Raw genomic sequence first — 27,475 nt, 5'->3', positions numbered from 1 at the left:
GGAGACTTGCGTACACGGGGGAAAACACCAGCCCCCTTTTCCTACACTGGCAGGAAAAGTTCTTCCTGTGCCCAGTCAGTTCTCAGGAAAAGCTGTTGAGGAAACCAGTTCCTTGGTTGTTCGTTGGTTCGTTTGTTTGCTTGGTCATTGCTCATACTTGACAAGCTCCAGGTCATAAAAGAAAGCGGTACATCTGATGTTTGGAGGAGACAAAGGGTAAGCAGTGACAGCTATGAACATTCGATCAGCACCCCTGTTGGTTAATGATACAGAGTCTGTGAACATCATCAGTACTGGAGTAAGAGTCACTCTGAGGGTCGTACTGGAAGGACCCCCATGTGCTTCTAACGCTGGGCTATCAGCTTTGTAGCTTGTGGAGGAGATTCTGTCAGATGGACATGTGCAGGATCTTAGTGACAAGGCATGTAAGATGGATGTGTCTAGTACTAACATTACAAGAGTAGCTATTAAAAAGTGAACACAGGATTAGAACCAAGGTCTGTAGTCAGAGCGTTGCTAATTGAAATTCTAGAGTCTGAGCCACAAGTATTCAGATGGAGGAGGGAGAACATGGACAAAGCTTCCAATTCACAATCCCTTTTAAGGACACATGCTTATAACCTACAGGACCCCTCTCTCCATATGGCCTACCTCCTAAACATCCTACCCCTTCCCAATAGGGCCCAAGCCTGTAACACATGTAACAAAGCCTCTGAATTGTAGCACTGGCTCTGAGTTTAAAAGTCATATTCCCAAGTGTTCAGAAAGATATTTATGAATGACCTATGAATGAAGCCATTGTGATAGATAACAGCAAAGTTTAAAATAATGTTGATATTCAGGATGGCAGTTGGGGTGGGGAGGAGGAAATTAGATGGAAGAAAAATAATTCTGAACTTTTCTTTTTATTCCAGAGAAAGAGAATGCCTAATTGTTAACATATTCTAAGCAACGAGTTGGGGAGTTAGGCACATTTAAAAATAGCAATTTAACATGAATGAGCTTTTGTATGAGCTGCGCTTCAGTGAAGAATAAAGTAGTCATGGAAATTGTATTTTAGTAGTCTATTTTAAACATTGGATTTTTAACTAACATTTGAGATTTGTGAAAGAAAATGAAAAAGTCTGACCTAAAAGCAGCACAAGAGATTAAAAATCTGGATAAGAGTGTATACCCTGTGAAGCAATCTTGGTTACCTTATTTAAATGTTATGCTTTCTTTGAGTTTTAAAATAAGTAAAGGGGTTATAAAAGAGAAACCACTAATTTGGAATGAGTTGAGAATCCATGTAGATGCAGGAGTCTTTTGTGCCTCTTTGCAGAAAAGTAATTCAAAGCCTCTCAGGACATTTTAACAGCTTTGGAGATCAAGGGAGGCCTTGCTAGAGAAGTCAGGAATAGCCCAGGAGGTAACTCTTTAAGGAAGTAATCATTGCTTGTTCTGAGAACTGATTCTGAGGCAACTCAGTCTTTGAAATTAAAACAACAACGACAAAAGGCAAAAAACTAAAAAACTAATAAGGATTTTGGATTGTAAGGAAGTTTGTGTGGACAAATAAAGAATAATAAACTAGAATCAGGGACTATTTTAATTAATCTGTCTTGTCTAAATATGTAGAAATATATGTTGCCTGCTTAAAATATTTCTTTCCTTTGAACCTGAGGAGTTACTGTACCTATAGGGAATACATTAGGTGGGAAGTAATTTACCCAAACCAGGTGCCATCTGCCACAAAGTGGTAGTGAGCAGGGAGCACAGTGTGAAATACTCAACAGGAACAACACATTTGAGGGCTAGGCAGTGTTTTCCTCTTCCTTTGGCCTCTGATGTATTTGTTTCATGTCTCAATACTTTATACTGTATATTTTCAACTGTAAGTTTGGGTTAGGGAGATGGCTCCGTGGACAGAGTGCTTGCCCCCACTAGTGTGAAGATTGGAGTTTGGATCCCTAGACCCTACCTAAAGGCCAGGCAGGTATTGTAGCTACCTGTAGTCCTGGTACTTGGGAAGTAGAGTCAAGGGGTCCCCAGGTAGACAAGCTAGAATCAGTGAGCCCCAGATTCAGTGAGAGACCTTGCCTCAGTAAATAAATGTAGAGAGCAACCAGTGAAGAAACATAATCAAGTTAGGGCTTCCACATGCACACCTATACAAGTACATGTGCACTCCTCATCACACATCTGCCCTGTACACATATGGATATGCCACACATGCAAGGAAAGGAGAAAATTCTTAATGCCATTTTGAACTTTTGTAATACTAGTAATTCATTTTTTTATACTAGAAACCCCTTGACCATTCATTTTTTCAGTTTCTCATTTCTTGCCCCCCCCCACCATATTTATAGCTCCTTAAATTGTCTTTATCAGTTAATCTAGAACTCTGATTAGGAATGAATTAAGATATGTTAATCAGAATATAAACTGTCTTTCTATCTTCGTTTATCTTTTCTGTCACTGGTGTGGTTTGAACCTGGGGCCTCTTGTATGCTGGACAATCACCCTTCCGTTGTGCACATTTCTGGTCCCATCTTCTCTTCCTAGTAAGACGATCCCGTGAGCTTTGTCCCTAAGCGTACTGACTATAGCACCACGTAGAGTACTCATGGACTTTCTTCTTTCCTTATTTATTTTAATTGTTTATGAGGCCGTTTCCCGTTATTCCATGGCTTTGGCTTTAATTTGTGACTTTGACATGCAAAGAGCCTTTTCCAGATCACCTTTTAAGTAGCTTTCTCTATTGCTGCTTCTCTTTGATCTTGTGCTTGCTGCGTATTTCTTGACTCCTAGTCAGATATGACAATGATTTTTAATAATCATAATCTAAAGGTTAACCTTGAGAAAGCACCTCATGATCATGCTTCTCCTTTCCCATTACAATTCCTTCTTACCTACCTAGGACCACACTCCACAGGCTGACATTGATAGTTTCAAAACTCTAGAAGTAACTGAACAACATCTTTGTTGAGCATTCATCTGAGGGCTGAATGCTCCAAGAGAGTGACCTAAGACCATGGGACTTACTGTCTACTTCATCTTGATAGGGGGACCATTTACTCAATGAGAGACATTCTCCCAAATGTCAAATGAAAGAGGAGCAGCAGTGTTATGTGTGCATCCCAAGGGATGGGCAAACTCCTAAATGTTGTCTACAGGGATGGAGTTTGTAAGTTAGTGTTGGGTCTTAAGCTAGCTGTGGCACACACACCTATAATCCTAGCACCTCTGCTACATAGCAGGTTCAAGGCTAACATGGGTTACATTGCAAGATTTTTGTTTTTGGTTTTTCGAGATAGGGTTTCTCTATGTAGCTTTGGTGCCTGTCCTGGATCTCGCTCTGTAGTCCAGGCTGGCCTCAAACTCACAGAGATCCGCCTGCCTCTACCTCCTGAGTGCTGGGATTAAAGGTGTGTGCCACCACCACCCGGCTCATTGCAAGATTTTGTCTCAAAAAATTTTAAAAAATGTGTTGATTATTAATGATGGACTCTAGTTTCACTGGTATTACGTTTCTCTAATTAGGACTATAGAGGGAAGGAGAAGGTAGAAAAACAAGGTTGATGTAGTCAGTTCATCACTGAGTGGATGAGTGCATTTGTGTTTAGAATAATGGAAAAATATGAAGAGAAATGGAGAAGGAGGTTGGGGTAGTGATTCAGTAGTAGAGTGTTTACCTAGCTTGGTTGAGGCCCTGGGATTGATCCTGGCATTAAAAACAAACTATCAAGATACAGCAAGTTTAAACCAGACTATATAGAACTGAAATTTTGATAAAATTTCAAGAAAAGAATTTTGATAGAAACTCTTTAAAGTTAGCTTCTAATAGACTGTGCCTTTTTATGCCTCAAGACATTGAAAGTGTCTTGGCAAAGACTCACTTTTCACAGTCCAGGCCACTTGGATCTTCTGTGATGCTGTCTGGACTCTTCTGCAGTCCACATAGAAGTTGGTGATGTCATAAGCTTCGGAAGCAGTGACTTCCTGCTAGAGAGTCATCTGAGAACCTTGGGAGCTGCTGTGTTCTGGACCAGTTGGGAGGAAAGGATACTAGCAAGATGTCCGAGATGAGGAATTGAGCTCACCTAACCTAAGTTATTCCTGTCTTTATTTTTTATTGTATCTCCCTTCCCAGGTCGTAACACAATGACTGAAAGATTTCCACCAATGCTGGCTTCTTCCTGTCAGTATCCCAACACTAACAGTGACTGGGAGGGACAGAAAGTGATGCCGGACACAGAATTAGCTGCTGGTGATTTGCCTAGGCCTTTTTCTCCTTTGCATTTCCCTGAGTTGAGTTAGTTTTCCACATTTTGAATAACCACCATTCTTTCCTGTGTGAGTATTTACTCTGTATCTGAGGTGTGTTCCGATGATACATGCTCCAAGAACTGATAGTCATTACTTACTGAATTTGAATGAATTAGGCTCAGTGAGTTAGGGAGGAGAATAACTCTTGGTTACTCCTATGTCATTTTAATGAGAAGATCCATAACTGGGCCCTTGGTTGCCATGAAACAATGATAAAACAGCTTCCAGGAGCTTTGAGCTATGGTTTCAGCTGAATGTGCAAGAGAAGATAAGGGGTAGGAAGAATAAAACTCTTAATCCATTCATTTATATCTGCTAATTATCAGTTCTATTATTAACAATATATATTGTGTGTTATATATGTATGTATGTATGTATATGAGACATGGAAACCTTGCCAAAATAGCTTCAGAATTTTATATAATTAATTAAAACAGAAAATACTAAAATGACAAAAAATATTAAAATGATTGATAATATGACATAATTATTTTTCTTACCTAGTTTTTCTTATGTGCTTAGGTCTCTGTTGCCTAGAAACCTCCCATGAACTCCTTTCATTCAGTTGATTATCATAATCCAAAGCTTATTAGTAATACCTATTTCTTTAGTATCACCATCTACTTATTGTTTGAAATATGTTTCATGGACCACTAGCATCAGTATTGCTAAAAAGTTTGTTAAAATGCAGCCCAAGATACTACCTCAGACCTGTGAAATCAGGACCAGAATTTCACAAGATCCTCGAGCGTATTGAAACACTCTGGTCTACTTACTTTTTCTTAGCCGTTCTGAGCTAGCCCCGCTGTCATTTTTCGGAAGCTGTTCTGTACTTTTCCAGTGGCCTGCCTTTCCTGGGATGATTCTGGTTTCCCAGAAATGCCCTTCTCTCTCTTAACTTCCTTCTCCCTTTCCTTCTCCTACTCCTTTCGCTTAGTTTATTAGATGTGTAAAACATGCTAAGAATTGTGATTTGGCTTGAGAGTCAACCATGTATGAATATAGTGAATGGCCAGTGCTGGTCAGACACTCTGGAGAGCAGTTTGGAAACACATCAAGACTTGAGTCTTACATATATGTTTTCTTTGATTCTATCCTTCTTCTACGAGATTTTCCTAATAATTGGAACAGAATGTAAACAAATGTAAAAAGGCAGGTCACTGAAACATTACTAACAATAGTAAAAAATTAAGAAGTTGCCCCTATAGCAGAGTTATTTAGTTAAGAAAGTAATATGTGCATTTAATAATGAAACAAAAATATGTCAAAATAAAAAGTATTCCATATTGTAATGTTATTACAATATACGGTTCTTATATTTCAAGGAAATAAATATGTAAACTAAGTTATTGAGATAAATATGTATAAACTAAGTTAACTATGTAAACTATGAAATTTCAAAATAGAAATATATCAGTAATACTAACAGCAGCAACTAGTTGGATACTTTCAGAAGTCTATACTCTGTTCTGTGTATATCTTTTCTTACCCATAAAGAAGTGTAAAGTCAGATCATTACTTGTAGATGAAGAAATTTAAGCGCAGAGAGCATAAGTAACTTATGCCAGGTCACATAGCTCAAAAATGTTTAAGTTATGATGTGTTGACACATTTTAGATAGAGTGCATACACAAAGTTTGCAGGGGATTGCTTGTTTCCCATGTGACTAAGACAGTGAGGAAGAACATTCTGGATTATATGTATAATGGTGTGAGAGTTAAGAGGAGAGGAGAGGTTCTGGGCATCTGAGGAAGTGTGGAACAAAGTAGGGTAGGAAGTTCCAGAGATGAGGAGGGGTCAGAAGTGGATACATGCTGTGACAGCGATTTGAGGATTTCATCTTGGACATAGAAACAGTTCGAAAATTTTAATGTGGAAGAGCCTAGTTTTGAAATTCCCAAGTATGGGACAAAACTTGGAAAAAGATCAGCTCATCTTGACCCCAGTGGTTCAGGTCTGCAATGATGAGGTCACAAATGAGAGCCCCAGGGATGGATGGGAAAAGCATAGTGATCAGCTCTGACTGTTGCCAGGTACTAGTCCAGATAGGATAACATAAAGAGGAATATGGTTGTTCCTGAATTAAAAGATATTAGAGAGGTACTACAGTGATAAAATTGACATTCTAGAAGATTAGTTAGAAGCGGAAGTGAGAGAGAAGAGAGTATCTAGGGCGACTTCCTGACTGGCTTGCTTGCCTCTGTATGAATGTTAGTATTCCATAGTAAATGAGGAGTATACAGTAGGCTCCTTTAGAAGTTCTACGTTCCATGGCCTTAGTAACCAGTGGTTAAACACTATATGAAAATATTAAACGGAAAATTCTAGATATAAAGTATTTATAAGTTTAAATTATGTCCTATTTTGAGTGGCATGATAAAGTTTTGTGTTATGTCCCTCCATCCTGCTTGGTATGTGAATAAGATTTTTCACAATGGCTTCTCTGCCAGGCATCTATCTATTAGTGTTTCCCAAAGAGAGGTGGAGTGGTTTGGGCTTCAGAACTAATTTCTTTTTGTGACTCAGCTATCTCATCCTTGAAGATGAGTGGAAGTGATGGGTATAAATTGTGTCCTTTGGCTCCAGAACCCTTACTGTGATATTACCGACAGGGGCTGCCTCTTTAGCCTGTGTTCCAGGATGAAGGTAGAGTGAGCTGATTTGTAGCCACCTTGTACCTGGAGCACAGCCACAATTGTCCCACAGCAGTCTCAGTAGCTGAGCAACAAATAAGCACTCCCTGAAAGCCACTAGCATCGGAAGGCTAATTATTAACTGCTGCAGCCAGATCTGTGGCAGCTCACCAATACAGCTGCCCCCTACTTGACTCCTCCATTGTCTACAAGCTCCTGGAGGACCTGTGTTATTCATCTTTTTTGTCATCTGTCCAATATAACCTGATGTCATTTGCAAGGTTGATCTAGTTCATTTAATTTGGGATGTGTAGAAAGGTTAATTCGATTGTATTAGAGCAGTGTCTTCTCGCAGTGTGATCCTTGAGACAGCTTTATTTAATCAGAATCATTATGGAATTTTCTAGAAATCGATTTCTTGATTCCCACTGTGGGGGTGGAAGCCCAATCAGTTCTTAGATACCTTTAAGTTTGGGACTACTAGACTCAAAATGACCTACCAGGATTTTATCATCCTACACTGACTGGTATGAAACAAATGCTTTTGCTTGCATTTTTCCCCTAGACCAGACAACTTTTGTGGTATGGGAGGATAGATGGATGGATGGATGGATGGATGGATGGATGAATGGATGGATTGTGGGTGGGTGGATGGGTAGATGGATTGTGGATGGGTGGATGGGTAGATGGATTGTGGATGGGTGGATGGATGGATGGATGGATTGTGGATGGGTGGATGGATGGATGGATTGTGGATGGGTGGATGGATGGATGGATTGTGAGTGGGTGGATGGATAGATGGATTGTGGACGAGTGGATGCATTCATGCCCCATCTTGTTTGTTTGCTCAGTTACAGGTGAGGACATTGTAGCTGTGTTTGATTGAAGGACCGGATAAGGCAGTCTGCAAGTGTAAAGAATCAGTGCTTGGCTGATACCCTCCCCCTGTACTCTGTTCTTGAGGTTTTGCTCTTAGAGGTTAAAGTTTACTTATGTAAGTCACACAGGAGCATGGTGAAAATTCAACACGTTACTGGTAAAATCAAGTTTTTCTTTGTACTCCTCCCTGAATGTTGGTCCCCTGTTACCCACTTCAGGATTTTTTTTAATCCATCCAGTTTCTTTTTTACCCTCTTCTCTCCCCCCACCTGGCCCCCATCCCTTGTTGAGCCCCAGCCTCAGCCAGAGTCTTAAATACACACGTGCATAGTTAGGAAATAACAAAATCTTCCAAAATTTCCCATGTCAGAGCTCCTGGGGGTCTTTTGAGAAAAGAATAAGGTTATAATAGCATAGATTTTTTTTTTAGTACTATCTACTTTGGTCATTCTGAAAAAAAAACTGCCTTCTGAACTGTGTTGGCTGGGTATTGTGCTCCAGATAATAGAATTAGACCCCAATAATGTCACACCCCCTTAAAGTTCTAATTCATTTGCTCTTGTCATAAGCTAATTTTGTTCTCATCTCCCTAAAGCACAATTAAGGGTTTGCAATCAGACTCATGTCAGGAGTCCCTGTTCACAAATTAATAGACGCTATCAATTTCAGGTAGCCACATTTTATTATCATGGTTATTGATACAGTTTGTAGGCAGTTTTTGTACTTCATGTGTGGATTTCTGAAGTTCACCTGTAATCTAATTATTTGGAGCTCTGCTCTTGTTTTCTCTGACACAAGTCGGGTTCCCGGTGTCCATCAGGTAACCGTCAAGATGTGGTGAAATATTATGTTCTTTGAACCACATCTGTCTTAGGATTGTTATTGCTGTGATAAAACGCCATGACCAAAGCAACTTGGTGAGGAAAGGGTTTATTTGGCTCACACTTCCATATTCTTACTGAAGGAAGAGGTCAGGACAGGAGCTCAAATGGTGCAGGAACCTAGGAGCAGGGGCTGATGCAGAGGCCATGGAGGGGTGCTGCTTACTGGCTTGCTTCCCATGGCTTTCTTACAGATCCCAGGACCACCAGGCTACCCTCCCCCATCAATCACTAATTAAGAAAATTCCCCACAGGCTTGCACATAGCTTGATCTGATAGAAGATTTTTCTTAATTGAGGCTCCCTCCTCTCAAATGACTTTAGCTTGTGTCAAGTTGACATAAAACTATCCACACATCTTCAGTAAAACATGAAGTGCTTTTTTGATCTAAACCTTGGAAGTATAATTTATCACATTTTGTGTGTGTGTGTGTGTGTAAGTGTTCCTTTGATAGAGGTACAGGTAGAGAATAAACCTCAGAAGATCTGCAAAGTAAAGACAGTGGGGGTGGGGTTGAGGGTGGAATTGGCTATATACTTATAAAAGTGGTGAATCACTTATTCTTTAGTGTTTAAGAGCAGAGACCGGCCGGGCGGTGGTGGCGCACGCCTTTAATCCCAGCACTCGGGAGGCAGAGCCAGGCGGATCTCTGTGAGTTCGAGGCCAGCCTGGACTACCAAGTGAGTTCCAGGAAAGGCGCAAAGCTACACAGAGAAACCCTGTCTCGAAAAACCAAAAAAAAAAAAAAAAAAAAGAGCAGAGACCATCTTCATTTGCATTTTGTTCTTTAGTTCATGTAGAGCAAGGGTTGTTTCTCCAGGGTTGTTACATCCCTTGCATTGGATGGCCCCAAAGCAATTTTATGTCTACCTGTTGTTCTTCTTAATAACACAAATTTAAAAACCATTGGAAACAGCAAAGAATGAACAACTTTAACATACTCAGAATAAGTCAGGAATGCTAATTTATCTATACTTGGTGGTTGTAGCTTGTATTACAGAGGTGGATGTGGCTTAAAAGGGATGAACTTCACTCTTTGTCCTCAGCTGCGCTACTCTTCCTTATGCCTTTTTAAATGTCAGTTTTCTAACACATGTAGCTGCAGAATGAACAGGTATGGCTCAGACGTCAACATGCCTAAGCAGCAGCTTCAGGCATTTGGTCACCATGCAGGCCCTCCAGCTCCACTCCTGGTGGTTGGGTGCAGCAGACCCAGGTGGTTCAACATTCTGCGTTTGCCCACAGGCACCCCACATAGTGTGTTGCAGGTAGAAGCACTGCTCCAGAATGCCTCATTCTTGTGTTGTTTTTCTCAAGTGTGAGTCACAAGCACAATCGGCTAACTTGTTTCTGTGGGTTATGTTGATGCCTTAGAGCATCAGGGAACAGCATGACATTCCTGAACTGGTGACTGGTCAAATGGAACCTGAAAGTTCTAAAGGTCTTGAAGGAACCATTTGCTTAAGAAAGTTGCATTTATTGGAAGTTGTCAAGTTATAGTTGTATATGCTCGCAGTGTTGTGAGGAAGTGAAATAAGCCAGGTGTACGAAGAAAAAGAAATACTATATAGTTTCTTTTATGTGGAATCTAAAACAGTTGAACTAGTAGAAGTAGACATCCGAACGGGAATTGACAGGTGTTGAGAATGGGGCAGAATGGTCAAAGGGTACAAAGTCTTAAGGGAAGCAGGTTTTTTTTGGGGTGGTGGTGGTGGTATCTGTGTGGGATAGAATATTGCACAGCCTGGTAAATACAGTTAATGCCAGTACAGTCAACATTTCCAAAATCAGAGTAAATTTTAGATAGTCTTACCAGAAAATGATAAATGTTTGAGGTGATGAATACATTCAGTGGAAAACTATAGAACGTTTTTTGTTTGTTTGTTTTTAAGGAAGAAATCTCAGAGTTTCGTGGGAAGGGATGGAAAGTAGAGAAAATGATTATAGGAGGAGTTGTATGATGGGGGTGTGTGTATCTTTAAAATACAGTGAATAGAATTCTCAAAGACTTAACAAAAATATCATTAAATTTTAAAAACATATTTTGGGAAGTATTTACTTTTAGAAAGCATTTTGTTTCTTAGACAGTTAATCCTTGTAGCTTTCAATGAATAGCTTCTACCTGGGCATTTATTACAAGTGGTAGTTTGTGTCTTTGTACAATGGGAGGGAACTATTTGATCTTGTCAGTAGAGTTAGTGCCCCCAAAGCCCTTCAAATAGTGAGGAGCTTTGGAAGCCAAGATTCAGGTCATTTTGTCTTGCTTGTCTGCGGTCTTTTTAATTTGTTGACTGGCCGTTAGGACTTAACTTGAAGCTAGCTTGTCAATAATTTGCTATTGAACACTGGGCACTTCGTACATCCTGCTGTGCTGGTTGGTTTTTTGTCAACAGGACACAAGCTAGTCAGGAGAGCCTCTGATTTGAGTAAGTCCTTGGAGACAGTTCTGTGAGGGCTTTTTCTTGGTTAGTGATTGCTGTGGGAGGGCCAGCCCACCGTGGGTGATGCCACCTCTGGGCAGGTGGGCTTGAGTTGAATAAAAAAGCAATCTGAACTGTCGATGGGGGGCAAGCCACTAAGCAGAGTTCCTCTGTGATCCAAACCATAGTTCCTGCTTCTAGATTCCAGCCTTGAGATCTTGCCCCGACTCTCCTTCATGATGGACTGTAAACTGTAAGATGAAATGAACTATTTTGTCTCCAAGTTGCTTTTGGTCACGGTGTTTATCACAGTAAGCGAAAGCAAACTAAAACAATAAAAACTTATCAGTGCAATTTGAAGAAACAATTTCACTGGTAAACCACTAACATAACTTTTAGAATTAGCAGGGGCAACCACATCATATATTTTACTGTCTTTATCCTCTTAAATAAAATTATGAGAAACAGTTCATCTAGACCACAAATAATTAATGTTTGCTTGAGAATTGGTATAATTTTTTGAGTACATTTCTGCTTTCTGGACATAATGTTCCTTTTGGTATCCATTTTTGCCTCGACTATATAGATGCTGTTTTATGGAGTCTCTTACTACATTCTGTGCATGTTGCTTGTTCTCAGTACCTGGCCATTTATAAAAGAATACACAGAGGAGCTTTTATGAACCACAGTTATTTATAGTCAACTTGAGTTTTCACAGGGCTTCTGATTATGCTGTGTTGACTTGGATAGTTCCCTGGCTCTCCAGTCCTCCTAGCACAGATTCAGGAAACCCCTCTGCATGTGGTATGGATGGCTCTGGAATTCTGATTGCCGACCTGGAGTCCAGGAAGTCAGGGACTTAAGAGTGTTTGTTTTTATGTTTTAAAAATGTGAATCTCATTTGTTTCATTTATGAATTTTAAAGTACCACAAGTACACAGACCCAGAGCCCAAGGAAAGCAAAATACTGTCAGTTTGGACAGGTAAAAAAAAGAAAAGTGAACCAGAGACTTGACTCACTGGGCCTGTTCATTTGCTGTCAGAGGGCCCACCCATCTGTTATGACTAATTGTGAAATGGTGGGAAAGGCGGAGGAGGGGATCTTGTGAGCTAATAGATTTGGTTGTTAATTTTCTTTTAAACTCTGTCTTTGAAGCTCCCCAGCTCTCTGGTTACCTGTTATCTTAGTGAAGGAGCTGTGAGGAAAACCTCACAGCTGGTATCTTGAATTTGCTTTATAGAGAGCTTTGTTATAGGTGAATGTTTAGCAACTTATCTTCCTAACTCCCAGCATTCTACACCACACTTCCAACAAACAAACAAACAAACAAACAAACAAAACAAACAGAAGTCACCATTTGCAAAGCTCTACAGTCTCACAAGTTAGAATCCTATCTAGGGTGGCTCAGATTCTTGCAGGAGGAATATAGTCTTCCCACTTGGTTGGAAGATAACTGAAGTGGGGCCAAGCGAAGGTTGTCAGTGGAAGATGTGTTGGGGTCTGTGACAGGCTTGCTTTCATATTGATGGAAAGTAGTGTGGTGCTGGGCTGTGCTCTGGAGCCCCGCTTCCTGCCCCCATTGGACCACTGGCTCTGACTTTCACTTCCCTTGGGGAGCAGCAGAATGTTCATTTGCCCATGTCCCAGGGGAGCTGCTTTCAGGAAATGGGCATAGTGAACAGACAGCAGCTGGTAGAAAATGAGACGGGACCTCCAGGGGCTTTAAAAAGGGCATGGATTCAGTTTTCGTCTCTTTTGCTCACACTGTTAAAAACAGACTGGCAGCCAGGCTATTGAGCAAGCTGACTACAGCTCTTCGCCATCGTCTTCTGACCCTGTGGCCCTTCTCCTGCATCTTCCTTTTATTTGGATGGTCCTCTCTAACTTTTAGAAATGAAGGACTCAGCCTTTCACTTACTCCACTTTTCTGCTGGGTGCTTTTAGCTTCTCTACTCTCGAGAAGCTCTGTGTCCCCACTTGATGTCGTTACTGACTTTCGGAAGATGCAGTTAGCCTGTCCAGGGAATAGGGAAGAGTTGTAGGGAATAGGCGGGCTGACCCTTCTTCCCAAGCACATGGTTTCTTTTGTTTCTGTTGTTTACATGGAGGCACATGTCAGGTATATTATTAGGAAAAATGCGCATGTTTGGATTGAATCTCCCTGTTTATTTCCAGGGCAACTGAAAGAACAGATAGTTTTGTATGCTTTTAGGTAGTAGAGATTTTTTAATTGTAACAGGAATTTTTAATTATGGTGGAAGAGCACCATATTATATTTGGATGCACTGTACTAACAAGGACAGTATAGGATAGCAAATTCCACGTTAGGCTTGTGATTATTTCATTAACAACTCATTGGTTCTCAGAGTCAGCAGAAATGTGTTTCCAGAAAAGAAATCATAACCATGGCTTTTGTTTACAAAATCAAAGCACAAACAAATGTAGACATGGACGTATGCATTTGTAGGCATATTTCTGTTTCAGCTTTAGTTTTCTGTGACTGCTGTAAGAAGCTTAGCTTAAAACAGCACAGGTTTATTTTCTTAGAGTTCTAGAGGCCACAAGGAGTGTTAGGCTCTCAGTGTGCCAGCTTGACAGCAGTTACTCTGGGGACTCCAGGAGATAACGTTTCCTTGCATACCAGATGTGTTCTATAGTCCTGGACCCTTCCTTCACTTCAGAGCCAGGGACATTAGCATCTCTTCTGTGAGTCTGCTTTGCTGCTCTTTGTCACACAGCTTCTGTTTGGTGTCTCTCTGCTTCCTCAGGACACCTGGGATTGCATTTAGGGCTCCCTTGAATAATACCGGAGAGTCCTGGAATCTGATTTAATTATGACTTGACTCTTCTTCATGAGTTTTCCATATGCTCCCCCACCCCCACCCCGGCACTTCCCTTTCTCTGGTCCAAGTATGGTCCAAGTTTGTTCTTTGCTTCTGCAGACTTTTCCTAACTCTAGCCTTAACACTTAGATTATTTGCTTAAAAGGTGTCATGGCCCTTTTTATACTTATGGGTTTGTAATTTATATATATGTATAATGTGTAAATAAACATCCCCTTTTTGTACTTTTAATGATTTTGGAAGACAAACATAGACGTGTCTATTTATTTTGCCGTCTTCCCTCCAAGTGATCATGTGATCTCTCTCTCCCTGCTCCTACCATCTCCCACACTTTTATTCCTTCTTAATTTTTGCTGGAATCCTCTGCCCCAATAGACCCTCAAACCCTGCGTGTATAAACAGCAGTCAGTGGCCGTGGCTGGGTAGATGCCGAGAGCTTGTAGGACTGGGAATCCTTTCCCCTTGGCCTCCCAGCCTTGCTGGTTGCAGGTAGCTTGACTGATTCACCACCTTAGCCAGCTCCCCATCTCCTCACACCCTCACTGCTCTGTGGATTGACTGAAGGGTGCATCCTCTCATCCTTATTCCTTTTCTAGTTCAAAGGAAACAGCTGGGGCTGAAGTTCTGTCACCTTCTTAAAGGGGAAAAAGCTCCTGCTCAAGAGAACAGAAGCTCTGGCCTGGGTGTAGACCTGACAGTTCAGTGAAGACCTGGTCCTTCGCTTTGGCCAAGGGACCAACCACCTCTAGGAAGGTGAGGTCAGCGTAGGCCATGCTAAAGAAATAGGTAGAGTAATTAGACCATTTATTTTTCCTTCCATTTTTTTTCTTTCCCTGATGCAATAACTTTATCTAAGTATGAATTATTCAGGAAAACTTTCCTTTTTCTTCTTTATCTTTTCTAAGCCTTGTTACTTAACATAGACTCCCTCCCCAGCATTTTGAGCTTTCTCATTCTTTCTCTGAATTTCCCCTCCCCACCATGTGATTGCTTCTGGATCACGTGTCTGGCCTCTGAGCGAGCTTTAATGGCTTAATTTTGCTTTTTTACGGCCCTCCCTTCCATCCTCCTCCTCTGGGCTGCATCTGCACTTTACGACTGGTCTGCCGTGGGGGTTTTCTTTCAAACTCTAGTAAAATTGCCCTTGAGCCTCCTTTTGACTCTCTTCTTAAATTCTCTTACTAATGAGATTAAGAACCCCTAAAGAGGACCTTGATTTCTCATGTATCCACCCTGGGCAACTTCTTTTGTGCCTTTAGTTATTTCAGATTTGCTGTGGGTTTGTAGGCTGTTAGCATACCACAGACTGAGTGGCTTGTGCAGCAGAAATGAATTGTCTCATAGTTTTAGAGATGAGCCATCTATGACCTTATGTTGTCACTGCTGAAGCCCCTTTCCTTGGCTCCAGGTGTCACCTTCTCGATTTGTCTATCTCTCGGAGTCCCTAGTCTCGTTTTCTTAGAAGGTCACCAGCTACCCTAGATTAGGTCCTATTCTCATGATCTCATTGAAATGGTTTCCAAATACAGTTGTGTTTGAAATAGGGGGCTTAGGGCTTTAACATGCATTACTCAGAATACAATGCAGCCAGGAACACCTAACCATGCCTTCTGCAGTATCAGCCCTGAGTGTCAGGTCCTTGCCTGCATTTGGTTGGTGTGTGCACAGTACCCTGTTTTCAGTGGTCAGGGCTTTTTTGCTGGATAATGGGGACAGATGGGATTAAACAGGATCAAATGTGGAATGTGAATGCTGGAATTAAGTGTTGGTTTTAAGTGAGTTGTGAAATATTTTTATAGTGTTCAATTTAGCTTTTAATGTTTTCTGGCCCAAAGCAGCCTATAATACTCAACTCATTGACTTAGAGTCTCTCAGATCCTCTACCATCATGTTGAAGTTGAGATTAATTAGAAAAGGACAGTATGTGGCACTTGCCTCAGGCCCCACTCACATTCCCTCTCCCCCATTCCTGTGGCCCCAGTCTTTCTTGCCTACTTCACTGAAAATGACTTTTACTTCTTAAGTTCTCTGCTTTGCCCTCTTTTTTTCTTTCCTATTTTGTAGCTAGACAGAAGTTCTTTTGCATCAGGAGCATCTTTCTGTTGTGTAAAAGTGGTTATTATGGTAAGATTATGTGTTGAAGAATGTAAGTGAAATTCTTTGTTGAAAGGGTGTCACAAGTGAGGCTGAGATTTTTATTTGTGCTATCCTTTCTTTTTCTGACATTCTTGTGCTTGTCTGCACAGCATGTATGTTATATGTTGGTGATCTCACCATTGTAACTTTATCACAAAAAAATTGTGAATTACTCCTGAATGAAGATTGTGCAGGTGGTTCAGAAATGTGAAGAATTATCGTGCTTCAGAATTAGAGGGAACCTCAAACGAAACTACAGATTTAGTATCTCCTATTGAGAATGCATGGGATTAGGAGTATTTAGATTTTGATGTAAGTTTTAGTATGGAAATATTTGTGTATATATAATGTGATATCTTATGGTTCATATACACCATATATACATAGCCTGAAAGAAATTTCATATAACATTTTTACTGTGCCTTCATTTTGACTTTGTCTTGTAACATGAGGTTAAGTGTGGAATTTTCTATTTGTGATGTCTTGTCAGTACCTAAAAAGTTTTAGATTCCAAATTAAAGGTGTTCATTGCAATACTGGCTTTTTGCTCTTCTCTCCCTTCCTTCCTTCCTTCCTTCCTTCTTTCTTTCTTTCCTTCCTTCCTTCCTTCCTTTCTTTTTCTTAATAGTGTCTTACTATGTTGATTGGGTTGACACTGAATTGTCAACCTTCCCACCTTAGCCTCCTGAGTGCCGAGATGAGAAGCATGTATCACCACCATGTCAGCTATCCAGCTTCTGTAGTACTTTTATGCAGCAGGGAATCTGAAGAAGCGACATTTATGTAGTATTGAGGAGTAGCAGGTACTAGGAAGGCTGAATTTTTGTCCTGATCACCTAACTTAAGATATAAGTCCTTTACATCCTTTTAAATTGCGTTTTAGGTGTCAGGGATTGAACCTCAGTCCTCATGCATGCTCAATATGTACTTCTACTGCTGAGCTCATCCCCAGCCTCTATTCTGTATGGTTATTGAAGAGATTTATGCTCCTGAAATAATTGTGATAAAGCAAAGGAATATGTTTTATTCAAGTAGTAATACAGACTGAAAAATGTATGACTGAATCATGCATGTCTTTAATCAAGCTGATTATTTCAAATACAATTTTTCAAAGATCTATAAAAATTATTGTAGAGATAAGTGAAGACTTAGAAGCATTAGTATGGGAAGAGCAGTATCAGCAGGGCTCACAAGCTTAAGATGATTAATGTAAAGAGAATGAGTTTTATTTCACTTAGTGAGGTGGAGGGATATTAATGCTTTAAATTGAACCTGGATATCAGGGTCCCCACAATTGCCAAAATAATGGAGCACTTTTTAAAATTGAGACACTTTCATGTGTGTTACTCCTAGATAGAGCAGCCCTTAAAAAATCTTTTTTTCCTATGAGAATCTGAGTATGCTTTGGACACTGACTGCTTCACTCTCCAGCTTTAGAGCCTGCAAGTAGAGATACTCAAGTGTGGTCTGCTCAGTATCAATCCTGCACAGTCAATAGTAAGACTGTCAGTTGATTCTTACATACAGTGAAGTATGAAAAACACACCAGTCAGGAACTGTCATGCAGACAATGTGATTTCGGAATCATCAGCATCACCTGGTATATTGGTAGAAGGTGCACATTCTCAGGCCCTGTACTAACTGAATCTGAAGCTCCTGGTTGCACCACAGAAATTGTGTTTTAATAAGTGCTACGGATTATGGATTATGTTAATTTGTGCTAAAATTTGAGAACTCCTTTGTATTTTTTAATAAAATTTATTTATTCTATGTGCTTTTCACATCTTGTATCTTGATCTCATTCATTCCTGTTCCTTCACATCTGCCTTCTGCCCCTGAACATCGCTCTCCCCCCCTCCCCTGATATAACAAAATTCAAGAGAAAAAAAATGGAGAAAATACATGAGAAAAATAAAAGGAAGGAATTAAAATCTCATCATGGAAGCTGCAGAGCGACCCAACAAGTCACTCCTTTGTCCATACATCTCTACTTGCCAGCGTTCATTGCAAAGAATCATTGGTCTGGTCTGAGGCCCCCTGGTCTCCACTACTTGTTCAATGCTAGGCCCCCTCCTGGACATCCTGCAGCTTTGGGTCTGTGGGTTAGGTCCCTTCATGTGCTCCAGCAGATTATAGATGGGATGGATGTTGGGCAAGCTGAGTCATAATCCTGGGCCTGGGCAGCTCTAGGGTTGGTCTGCCAGATGGGAAATGGGGACAGCTCTCCCTTGGTCACAATTTTGGGGCTTGCTCACCCACACCTGTGCTAACAGAGTTGTGTGGTGATATTGTATTTCCCAAAATATTGTGCACCCTAATAAACTTATCTGGGGTCAGAGAACAGAAGAGCCACTAGATAAACATAGAGGCCAGAAAATGGTGGCACACACCTTTAATCATAGCATTTCGGAGGCAGAGATCCATCTGGATCTCTGAGTTCAAAGCCACACTAGAAACAGCCAGGCATGGTGACACATGCCTTTAATCCCAGGAAGTGATGGCAGGAAGCAGAAAGGTATATAAGGTATGAAAACCAGGAATTAGAGTCTGGTTAAGCTTTTAGGCTTTTAGCAGCAGTTCAGCTGAGATTCATTCCGCATGAGGACTCAGAGGCTTCCAGTTTGAGGAAACAGGATCAGCTGAGGAGTTGATAAGGTGAGGTTAGCTGTGGCCTGTTCTGTCTCTCTGATCTTTCAGTATTCACCCCAATATCTGGCTCCAGGTTTGTTTTTATTAATAAGGCCTTTTAAGATTCGTGCTACAGAGTTGGCTGTATTGTGCTGCCCTGGTGAGATGCAGGGCCTGCTCTCCCAAGTATTGCAGCTGGTGGGGGTGAGGGGTGGTTCTCCTGCTCTTATGACCATAGGGCCAGCTCTCTCATCAACCTCTGGCATTGATGGGTGGGAGGTGGGAGACAGGAGGGCACTTCTACCCTGCCCTTGTCACCCTAAGACAAATGGGTAATGGAGACAGCTATCCCATGGTCACAGTTTCTGGGCTGGCTTACCCACACCTGTGCTAACAGAGTTGGCTCTATTGTCCTGCCCTGGTAAGGTGCAGGGCCTGCTCTTCCAAGTATTGCAGCTGGTGGGGGTCAGGGATGGCTCTCCCACACTTATGACCACAGGGCCAGCTCTCCCGCCTGCCTCTGGCATTGATGGGAAGAGGACTTCTCTCTATCAGCGTGTTTTAAAAACGTGGAGAGATATACTTAAATTATGACTCCTTATACTCACTGTCCTGGTTAGTTTTATTGTCAACTTGAGACAACCAAAAGTCACCTGATTAAGATGAGACATCCTTCCCCAAGTACCCCATGCTTGTTTGATCACTGCTTCTGAGATCCATGCTGCTCTGTCTCTTGGTCTCTGAACTGACTCACTTACCTGTTCTTCTGTACTTCTTGGCCTGCTCTTAGTATAGGCATAGGCTAGTCATTTTCAAATGGCCCCCTCTGTATAGCATATGTTTCTGTCCTTCCCCAGCTTCTTAGCCTCACCATTTCTGCAGATATCGCTTCCTCAGAGAGCCTTCCATAAGCATCTTCCAAACTAGGTCACCTTCTATGGGAATCCCTGGGGGAGTTCCTCTTTCATTAGCAGAAGCTCTCTAAATACACAGATTATGATTATTTTCTCTCTGTTGGGGAAAAGGATAATTAACCTGTACTTGTTAAACACATTACACTAAGAAGAATTTCCAGAGGTGAATTTTGCACATTATGAACATTAAATGATTGCAGAGGTATTATTTGGAATGCTGTCTCAAAATTCTGCAAGTTAACTTTTTGATAATGGTATAGAAGAGCAAGGTGGTGGGGGAGAGCCACAGGGCTACTGCCACATGCTGAACTTGTCTGTCGTGGGGTGGTGGAGTTGTCACTGGGCCTTCAGTCACTATCAGTCATTTCCTCTTCAAAAGGCTGTAATAGAAGTCCTAAGATACCCTTGTTTCAAGTAGCTCCTTGATTATTCATATAACCCCGAATGTCATTGTCCCCCAGGATGAAGGGTCAGTTGTGGGTCAGACACGAGATTAGATGTTTCATAGTCAACATAGAAACCAGTGTAGGCATTCTAAGAAGCCCTGGAGGTCACCTGGCAGCCCAGTACTGATAATGTTCTTTCTCTAATCTCTTGTCATCTCACTTCCCATACCTGGATGTGCAAGCCTGACTCCTGTGAATGAAAACAGGATCTGGATGTTCTCCCTCACAGTAGAGACAAGAGAATGACTCCTGATGCGTATAGATCAAATTTCATCCAGTACTTCAGTTTAGGCCAGAGATAGGAACCACTCAAGTTTTGACAGTTGCCTGAAGCAGTCAGGAAGGAGGTCTTGGGGATTCAAAATTGTGATGTGATTCACTTTTATCTCTGTAGTTTTTCTTTAAACAGCAGCTCTTTAAGAATTATGGAGGACACTGGGCAGATGCTCAAATTTAAGACCAATGGTGTCAGTGAAAGGGCTGGCCGTTCTGTGTGTGCCTTGTCTAGCTGCATGGCATGGTGTTTCTGATGTACAGATGTGGTCATTTTTGGAGAAAAACTACTCTCTTTTTGGCGTGGCTCAACAGAACCCATAGAGAAATATTTTAAATTTTGACTGAGTGATATTAATCAAGCAGAAAAATAACACAAGCAAATTGTTTTTGGTTTTGTTTATTTGTTATTTTTTTTGTGTGTGGGGGGCAGTGTTTCTCTGTGTAATAGCCCTGGCTGTCCTGGCACTTACTTTGTAGACCAGGCTGGCTCCAACTTGGAGATCCACCTGCCTTTGCCTCCCGAGTGCTGGGATCTTTATGCCACCAAGTCCGGCTTGTCAAATAGCTTTTTAATAGCTAAAAAATAACATAAACTTACTGTGAGTGTATGTATGTGAGAGCCTGTTCATGTGGGTGCATGTATGTGAGTATGTGAGTGTGAATGTCGAAGCCAGGGGTCCATCCGTGGTGCCATTCCTCAGGAGCCAGTCACTTTGAAGCAGGGTCTCACTGTTCTGGAGCTCACTGAGTAGGCAAGGCTGGCCAGTCAGCCTTCCCAGGGCTGGGATTACAAACTCCTGCCTCCAACACCTGCTTTTTTTTTTTTTTTTTCCAAACCTAAATTCTAGATATTGGACTCAGGTCTTTACGTTATATGGCAAGCACACTACTAACTGAGCTCTCCCCAGCCACATAAGCTTTTTAGCACAGTTTGTCATAAATCTGCTGCATGGTCATGGCAGGCTTTGCGTGTGTTCTTTTCTTCCCCCGTGGATAGCATATGTATACTATGTTTTGTCTGGGGCCCACTGCTGAAATCGTGTATCCAGATTGTATTCTGATTTTTCTTGTTTCATTTTGAGTGGTTATGCATCACAATGGTTTAATCATCCCCTTCTTGGGTAATTTGTTTTATTATTATTTGTTATGCTGTGTTGTAACGCTGTCTTTGTTTGGTTCTCGTTCTGCAGGCAGAGACATTCGTTTGGGTTAACAATGCATCAGCACATTCCCAGAGTGTTGCCAAGGCAAAGTACGAATTTTTATTTGGGAAGTCAGAAGAGAAAACTCCAGATACTAGTAAGTGTTTCTCAACGTTACTCTTGGCGGGTAAGAGATAAGTGGCTGCATGTATCTTTTATGTAAGTACAGTACTTCTGAGTCCTAACCACATCACTTCCATTACCCCTGTGAAGCCTGTGTGCTTCAGCTGTTCCCTAGAGCAACCTTCCCAAGACTAGAATTGCTCTCGGTAATTTCAAATCATGTTCCTTGAAGAATTTTCAGCTTATGATACTTCAAATTTCAAGAGTTAACTAATTCTCATTAAGATTTTGTTGTCCACATCTACCGTTCTTCTATATACCGACACTTCATTTTTGGCTCCAGTGTTATATTATGGAGACGCAATTCCACAAAATTTTCAGACACTGTCATCTTAGGAGAGCTTTCATTTGAAAAACTATTTGTTCAATCTAACTGTCACATTCTAAAATTAGAAGCAACTCTCTTCAAAACAGCTTAGAACGAATACAATTAATATCAGTACAAATGTCAGTATTCCTATTGACTAACTTACTTGCTCACTTAGCATGTCAGCGCTATACGATGTGCTTCAAATACGGTATCTTATTTGATCTTCATGGAAATTCCATAAATTGCTGCTGTTACCCCCATTCTCAAGAGGCGGAATCTTAAATAACTTCCTTCCAATTATAATTACTCACAACAGGTCTAGTACTTTAATCCATAGTGCCTGACCCCAAGCTTGAGCTTTCAGTCCATTGAAGCATTGCGTTTATGAGTACATTTTCCTCAAAGAAAGTGAAGGGAGACACTGGCCTTTTGGAAGACTGAAAGGGCTGAGAGCGTGTGCTTCAGAGTTAGACTTACTGAGTTTGAATCCTGGGCTTGTAAGTCACAACCTTTGTGGCAGTGTGTAAATTATCCAACTTCAATTTCGTAATCTGTTAAAAAGGATTACAGTGTCGTGTCTCAGTTATTTGGAGGATTTAGAATGTGATTTGCAAAGGTCTCAGAGTCATGGTTGGTACATAGCAAGTGCTTCTGGTTTTGTTTGTTGTCCCGATGAGGATGAATAACATGTCCTCATGTCCGTATCCCTGATCTTCAACAGTGACATTTTGAACTATCATCATTACTGTTTCCACCTGTATCATTATCTAACCCTTGGTGTCTGTTTTACACGTGTAAGGAATTTGACCTAATGTGGTTGGTGTTTGGTTGAAAACAAAACAAGTAACTCTATTTTCGATTGGCATGTTGGTGGGGATTATATAACATTTTAAGATTTCCAAGAAGTCAGTGCATGCATATTCACTTTATTCTTTTAGTCTTAAAGTGAATATTAATTAATATTTCAATATTTAGAAATGTTTAGATGCAGTGCAAAGCAGTGACATGACTTAAGACCATCATTATTATTACAGTTTCTAAATTTATAATCACCTTAATACAGTTTGAAACTCTTTGGCTCTCTTAACGTTGAATGCCACAGTGTGGTTTTGTTTCACTTTTTCACTCTGATGAAGCACAACTTTTACTTAACTGTGTAAACAATGTGCAGCATTTTCTGTGTCAAAAGTGAACTGGCAAGAATGTGCATCTGCTGGGTCTCTTACATACAGTTATGTGAAATATTTAAAAAGCATGTGTGAAATATTTAAAAAGCAGTTAAGTAAAACATACACCTTTTGTACCACCTGGCCATTTTATTCCTCAGTGTTTACCCAAGAGAAATTCAAATTTATACCCACTTTTATGGGAATGTTTACAACCTGCCCTTTTGTTTTGCTGTCTGGGAAACCAAGCACATTAGAGTTTATGTTTTTTAAAAAATAAGAAGAAATGACTGGAATAAGGAAATGAACACACAAATAGTAGGTAGACTCTGTGTGGTATTTTTCAGAACTTGTCATTTCTTCTTTAATACTAATTGACTTTGATTTAATATACTATTTATGCTGGAGTCTCTTCTATAGGCCCCTGAGATTTGACCTTGAAAACTAGAAGACAAGCACTTGAAAAGAAACAATCACACACAAGTTCCTGGGTCAGAGGCATGCTTTGGTCCTCCCTCCCTCCCCTCCTTTTTTTGAGATTCTTATTGTTAAGCCATGTAAGAACATGATTGAAAATTTAAGTCCAAATTGTAGAACCAAAGAATAAAATGGAAAGGGGAAGAGAAATGTGTAATTTTATAGTCTTAATACTATACCAGTTAAAGGCTAATATTTTATAAGTCCTTTGAAATCATTATTATAATTTAAAATATAAATGCTATAAATATTGCATTATATTTTTGGCTGTGGGCTTAGCCTTTAACAGCTAAGCCATCTCTCCAGCCCTGAATATTATATTATAAATATATATAGAAATAACAGAATTTTAGAAACATTTTTCATTATAATGATAAAATACGAAGATCTGTTTTCTACTTGAAGGAGCAGGAATGCGATTCCATCTTAGACAGAGAGCAGCTCCATTGTGGAAAGTGACCTAAGCCTGAATCCAGGAAGTCCCCAGCCAAGTTTAGCCAATCAGCTAAATAGTTTCAAACCTGGCCTTAAAAGGCTAAGGGGGCCCAAAGTTACAGGATATGGCTGTTACTAACCATATATGACTAGCTCTGTCCAATCAACATGCACCCCATGTAACTGCTCTTTAACTGACCAATTAGAACAAAGAGTAGCTCACCATACTTAGAATTCCCCAAGTTCCTTGTTAAAAGGACCTGTGTGCCTTTGTCCAGGGTCGTCACAGCCATTTTGTGTGGACAACTGACCCCTGCATGCTGGCTATTTCTGCAGAATAAACGCTCTTTATGCTTGCATACCATTTGAGTCTGGGGTCTCCCTTCAGCGATTCTCAGACCCTCACGCTACTAATCCTGTTAAATGATTAAATGATATTTTTAATGTCCTTGACTTGTCACCTTGTATCTCCTGTTGTCAGCATCTCATATTTCTGGTAATTGTACCCAAACTTGTAATTTCCTTAGGATTATAGAGGTAATAGTATGGAGTATCCAAACTTAAAGAAATATATAGTGGTTCCTGTTACTATAACACCTTCTAAAGTATGGAAAATATCAGAGACTTCCTGCAGCATGCTGGATTGACTTGATACAGAACAGGGGAAAATAACAGACCCTGAGTAGATAGGAGAGCTTGAAAGAAAGGAATCCCTTGTGCTGGACAAAGAAGAAACCAAACTCAGAGGAAAGCAGGGGCCTGTCCATCAGTGGGCCTACGAGAGGGCTTTTTCCCCCTCTGATAAGAACAATTTAGGTGCCCACCAGCTTCAAGACAAGAAGCTAACATGGAATTTATGCAAAGCTGGACACTGTTCACGGAAATTATGACTAGTAAAATTGCGCATTACCTAGAAGCTGTTATATGGGGCTGTGGCTTGACATACCAATTTTCCCAGAGTTCTTAATGTAGGGGAAAATTCACTTCTTGTAGAATTGAAGCCCAAAGTTGGAAGAGGACACCAACAGTAGTCTGCAATGTCTAGAGTGTGACATAAAACTAGTTTTAGGATGGTAAAATGTTATGCAAAATTACCCTGTGGTAACCAATAATCCCTAAAATTACAAGCTCACAATTAGTATCGTCTGCACAAAGCAAGGAACCTTTATGGGAAGGAGAGTCAGCATTTACAATGCAGATATCAAGACCCAAAGAGTGAGAGCCATTGACTACTATGAAACTATAAAATAGTTTTCTGTAAAGATAAAATGGGGAAAACCATTAACATAAAGCAGGAGCATGTGAGGAAGACATGTGAAGGATAAACGGCGCTGGTTGCAGCTCTGGTTACCGCGCGGAAAGGTCACGGTCATGACAGAACCCAGTGTTAGTTTTTAGAGCTTTATTCTGAGGGAAAGTGGGGGAGGAGAAAGGGGAGGGCAGGCCTGGAGAGAGAGAAAGATGGTGGGGTGGGGAGGGAGCAGAGCAGAGCAGAAAGAGCAGAGAACAAAGAGAGAGGGTGGGAGTCTGAGTCCGGCTTTTACAGGCACAGATTGTGACCACACCGCAGGTATGTAGTCACCAGTGCTTGCTGATGATGTAAGACGCAAGGCCCCGAGCTGCATATGTGCAGGAGTGAGGGCAGGATCCTAACAACATGCATGTGCTTGGGAAACAGTCTGTGAATTTAAAAATACCGATAGTGGGCTAAAGAGATGGCTTAGTGGTTAAGAGCACTGGCTGTTCTTCCAGAGGACCTGGGTTCAATTCTCAGCACCCATGTGGCATCTCACAACTCTCTGTAACTCTTGTTCCAGAGGATATGATGCCCTCATACAGATACACATGCAGGCAAAACATCAATGCATATGAAATAAAAATAAACAAATCATTAAAAAAGTTTAACAAAAATACAGGTAGTAAAGTAGAAAAAAAAACCAATGGGGTATTAGGTATAAGTTTATTTGGTTTGTGGTTAGTTTAATTGTTAAATTGATACATTTGAGAGGAGAGGCTCAATGACAGATTGTCTAAGTTATGTTGGTCTGGGGGGGGGGGTTTCTAATTTTGGTCAACTGAGGTGGACAGACTCATTCTGAATGTGAGCAGCGCCATCTTATGGTTGGGCCTTGAACTGTATGAGTAGAGAAAGGGAACTGAGCAGTAAGCATGTGTGAATTCAATTCTTTGTGCACTTGAATGTAGATGTAACCAGTGGCTTCTGGTTCCTGGCTTGGCCCTCCTGCCGTGATGGACTACACAGAACCTGGGACTAATTGAAAGGCAGAGAGCCCCTTTCTCTTGGTCAGTGTGTTTTCACCACAGCAACAGCAATGAGACAGACAGGATTGGGTCTGGTTTCTGAACTAGAGCCTGAGGGTTCCATTCACGATCTCGTTGCCCCAAGTGATACCGTAGGAAGGTGAACAGGAGAGAAAGAAAGAAGAAGGAACACCCCTAATTCCAAGCAAACTTTGTTCACTTTCACTTTTTACCTCTCATGTCATTGATATTTCCATGTTCCGTATCTGAATGTATACCTATTTGTTCAGTTGTCAATTAATAGATGACTGCTCAGTACTCTGCACCAGGCCTTAGTGATAGTTTTTGTTTTCTATTTTATGTATTTATTTACTGACCGTTTGTTTTTGTATGGGGGTGTGGGGGAGCAGACTCTTATCACAAATCCCAGGAACTTACTGCCCTCCTGCCTTATCATCCCTAGTGTTTGGATTCCAGGCCTGATCTACCATATCTATATCTAGTAAGATAGTTTTAGACCTTAACTAATGAAAATCCCCATTTCTCAAACTGCCTAACAGAAAGATTATTCTGGTTTATACTCTCCTTGCCAACTTTAACTAGGGAAACGGGATGAATCGCTTTTAGTCTGTTATATGTAGAGATTTATTTTTATTTAAAAATAATATATTTTATCTTAAGTATAATGTGAATTTTAGATTTTTACTTCTAAGACAATGTGTATGTATGTCTGAGAAATGGAGTCTGGACTAAATTATACAAAAGAAACCAGGAGGGTCAGCTCCTGTCCCTCCCCATCTCTTAGGGCTCCACTGCTAACACAGTGGTCTTTAGCCCTTTCCCACACTTTCTGGGAGCCCTTTCTTTCACCCTCTGCCAAGGCTCCATCCCTGGCAGTGAGTCTGCGCCATAGCTTCACCATTTCGTTCTTCCTGCGCTCACATTTGCTTTTATAAACGTGGCTGGCAGTTGCCTCATAGATACTACTTACCCATTCTTTAATATAAAAATTTAAAAAAATGACTTATAGTCATTCTAAAACAGATGTATATGATGAGAGAGAGAGAGAGAGAGGGATCTTTTGCTTGTATTTTTAAGTATGAGTGTGTAAAACTTCACTTCTGAGGTGGACTGA

The 27,475-nt window shown here is 40.8% G+C and overlaps 1 protein-coding gene across 5 annotated transcripts in view; it reads left to right on the top strand.

Moving 5' to 3' along the window:
• Psd3 (pleckstrin and Sec7 domain containing 3) overlaps nucleotides 1-27,475 on the top strand; it is a 383,054-nt gene that overhangs the window by 38,616 nt on the left and 316,963 nt on the right. For 3 of the 5 annotated variants that reach the window (XM_059244224.1, XM_059244228.1, XM_059244227.1), the window contains exon 2: nucleotides 21,556-21,664. In XM_059244224.1, the coding sequence (XP_059100207.1) occupies nucleotides 21,556-21,664 (109 nt within the window). Of the gene's footprint in view, nucleotides 1-4,012; nucleotides 4,336-21,555; nucleotides 21,665-27,475 lie in introns of those variants that run through there. The other 2 variants (XM_059244226.1, XM_059244225.1) reach the window with 2 other exon arrangements.

Source organism: Peromyscus eremicus, chromosome 17, assembly GCF_949786415.1.
Source record: "Peromyscus eremicus chromosome 17, PerEre_H2_v1, whole genome shotgun sequence".
Lineage (NCBI taxonomy): Eukaryota > Metazoa > Chordata > Mammalia > Rodentia > Cricetidae > Peromyscus > Peromyscus eremicus.
This window is presented reverse-complemented; position numbering and strand designations above follow the sequence as displayed.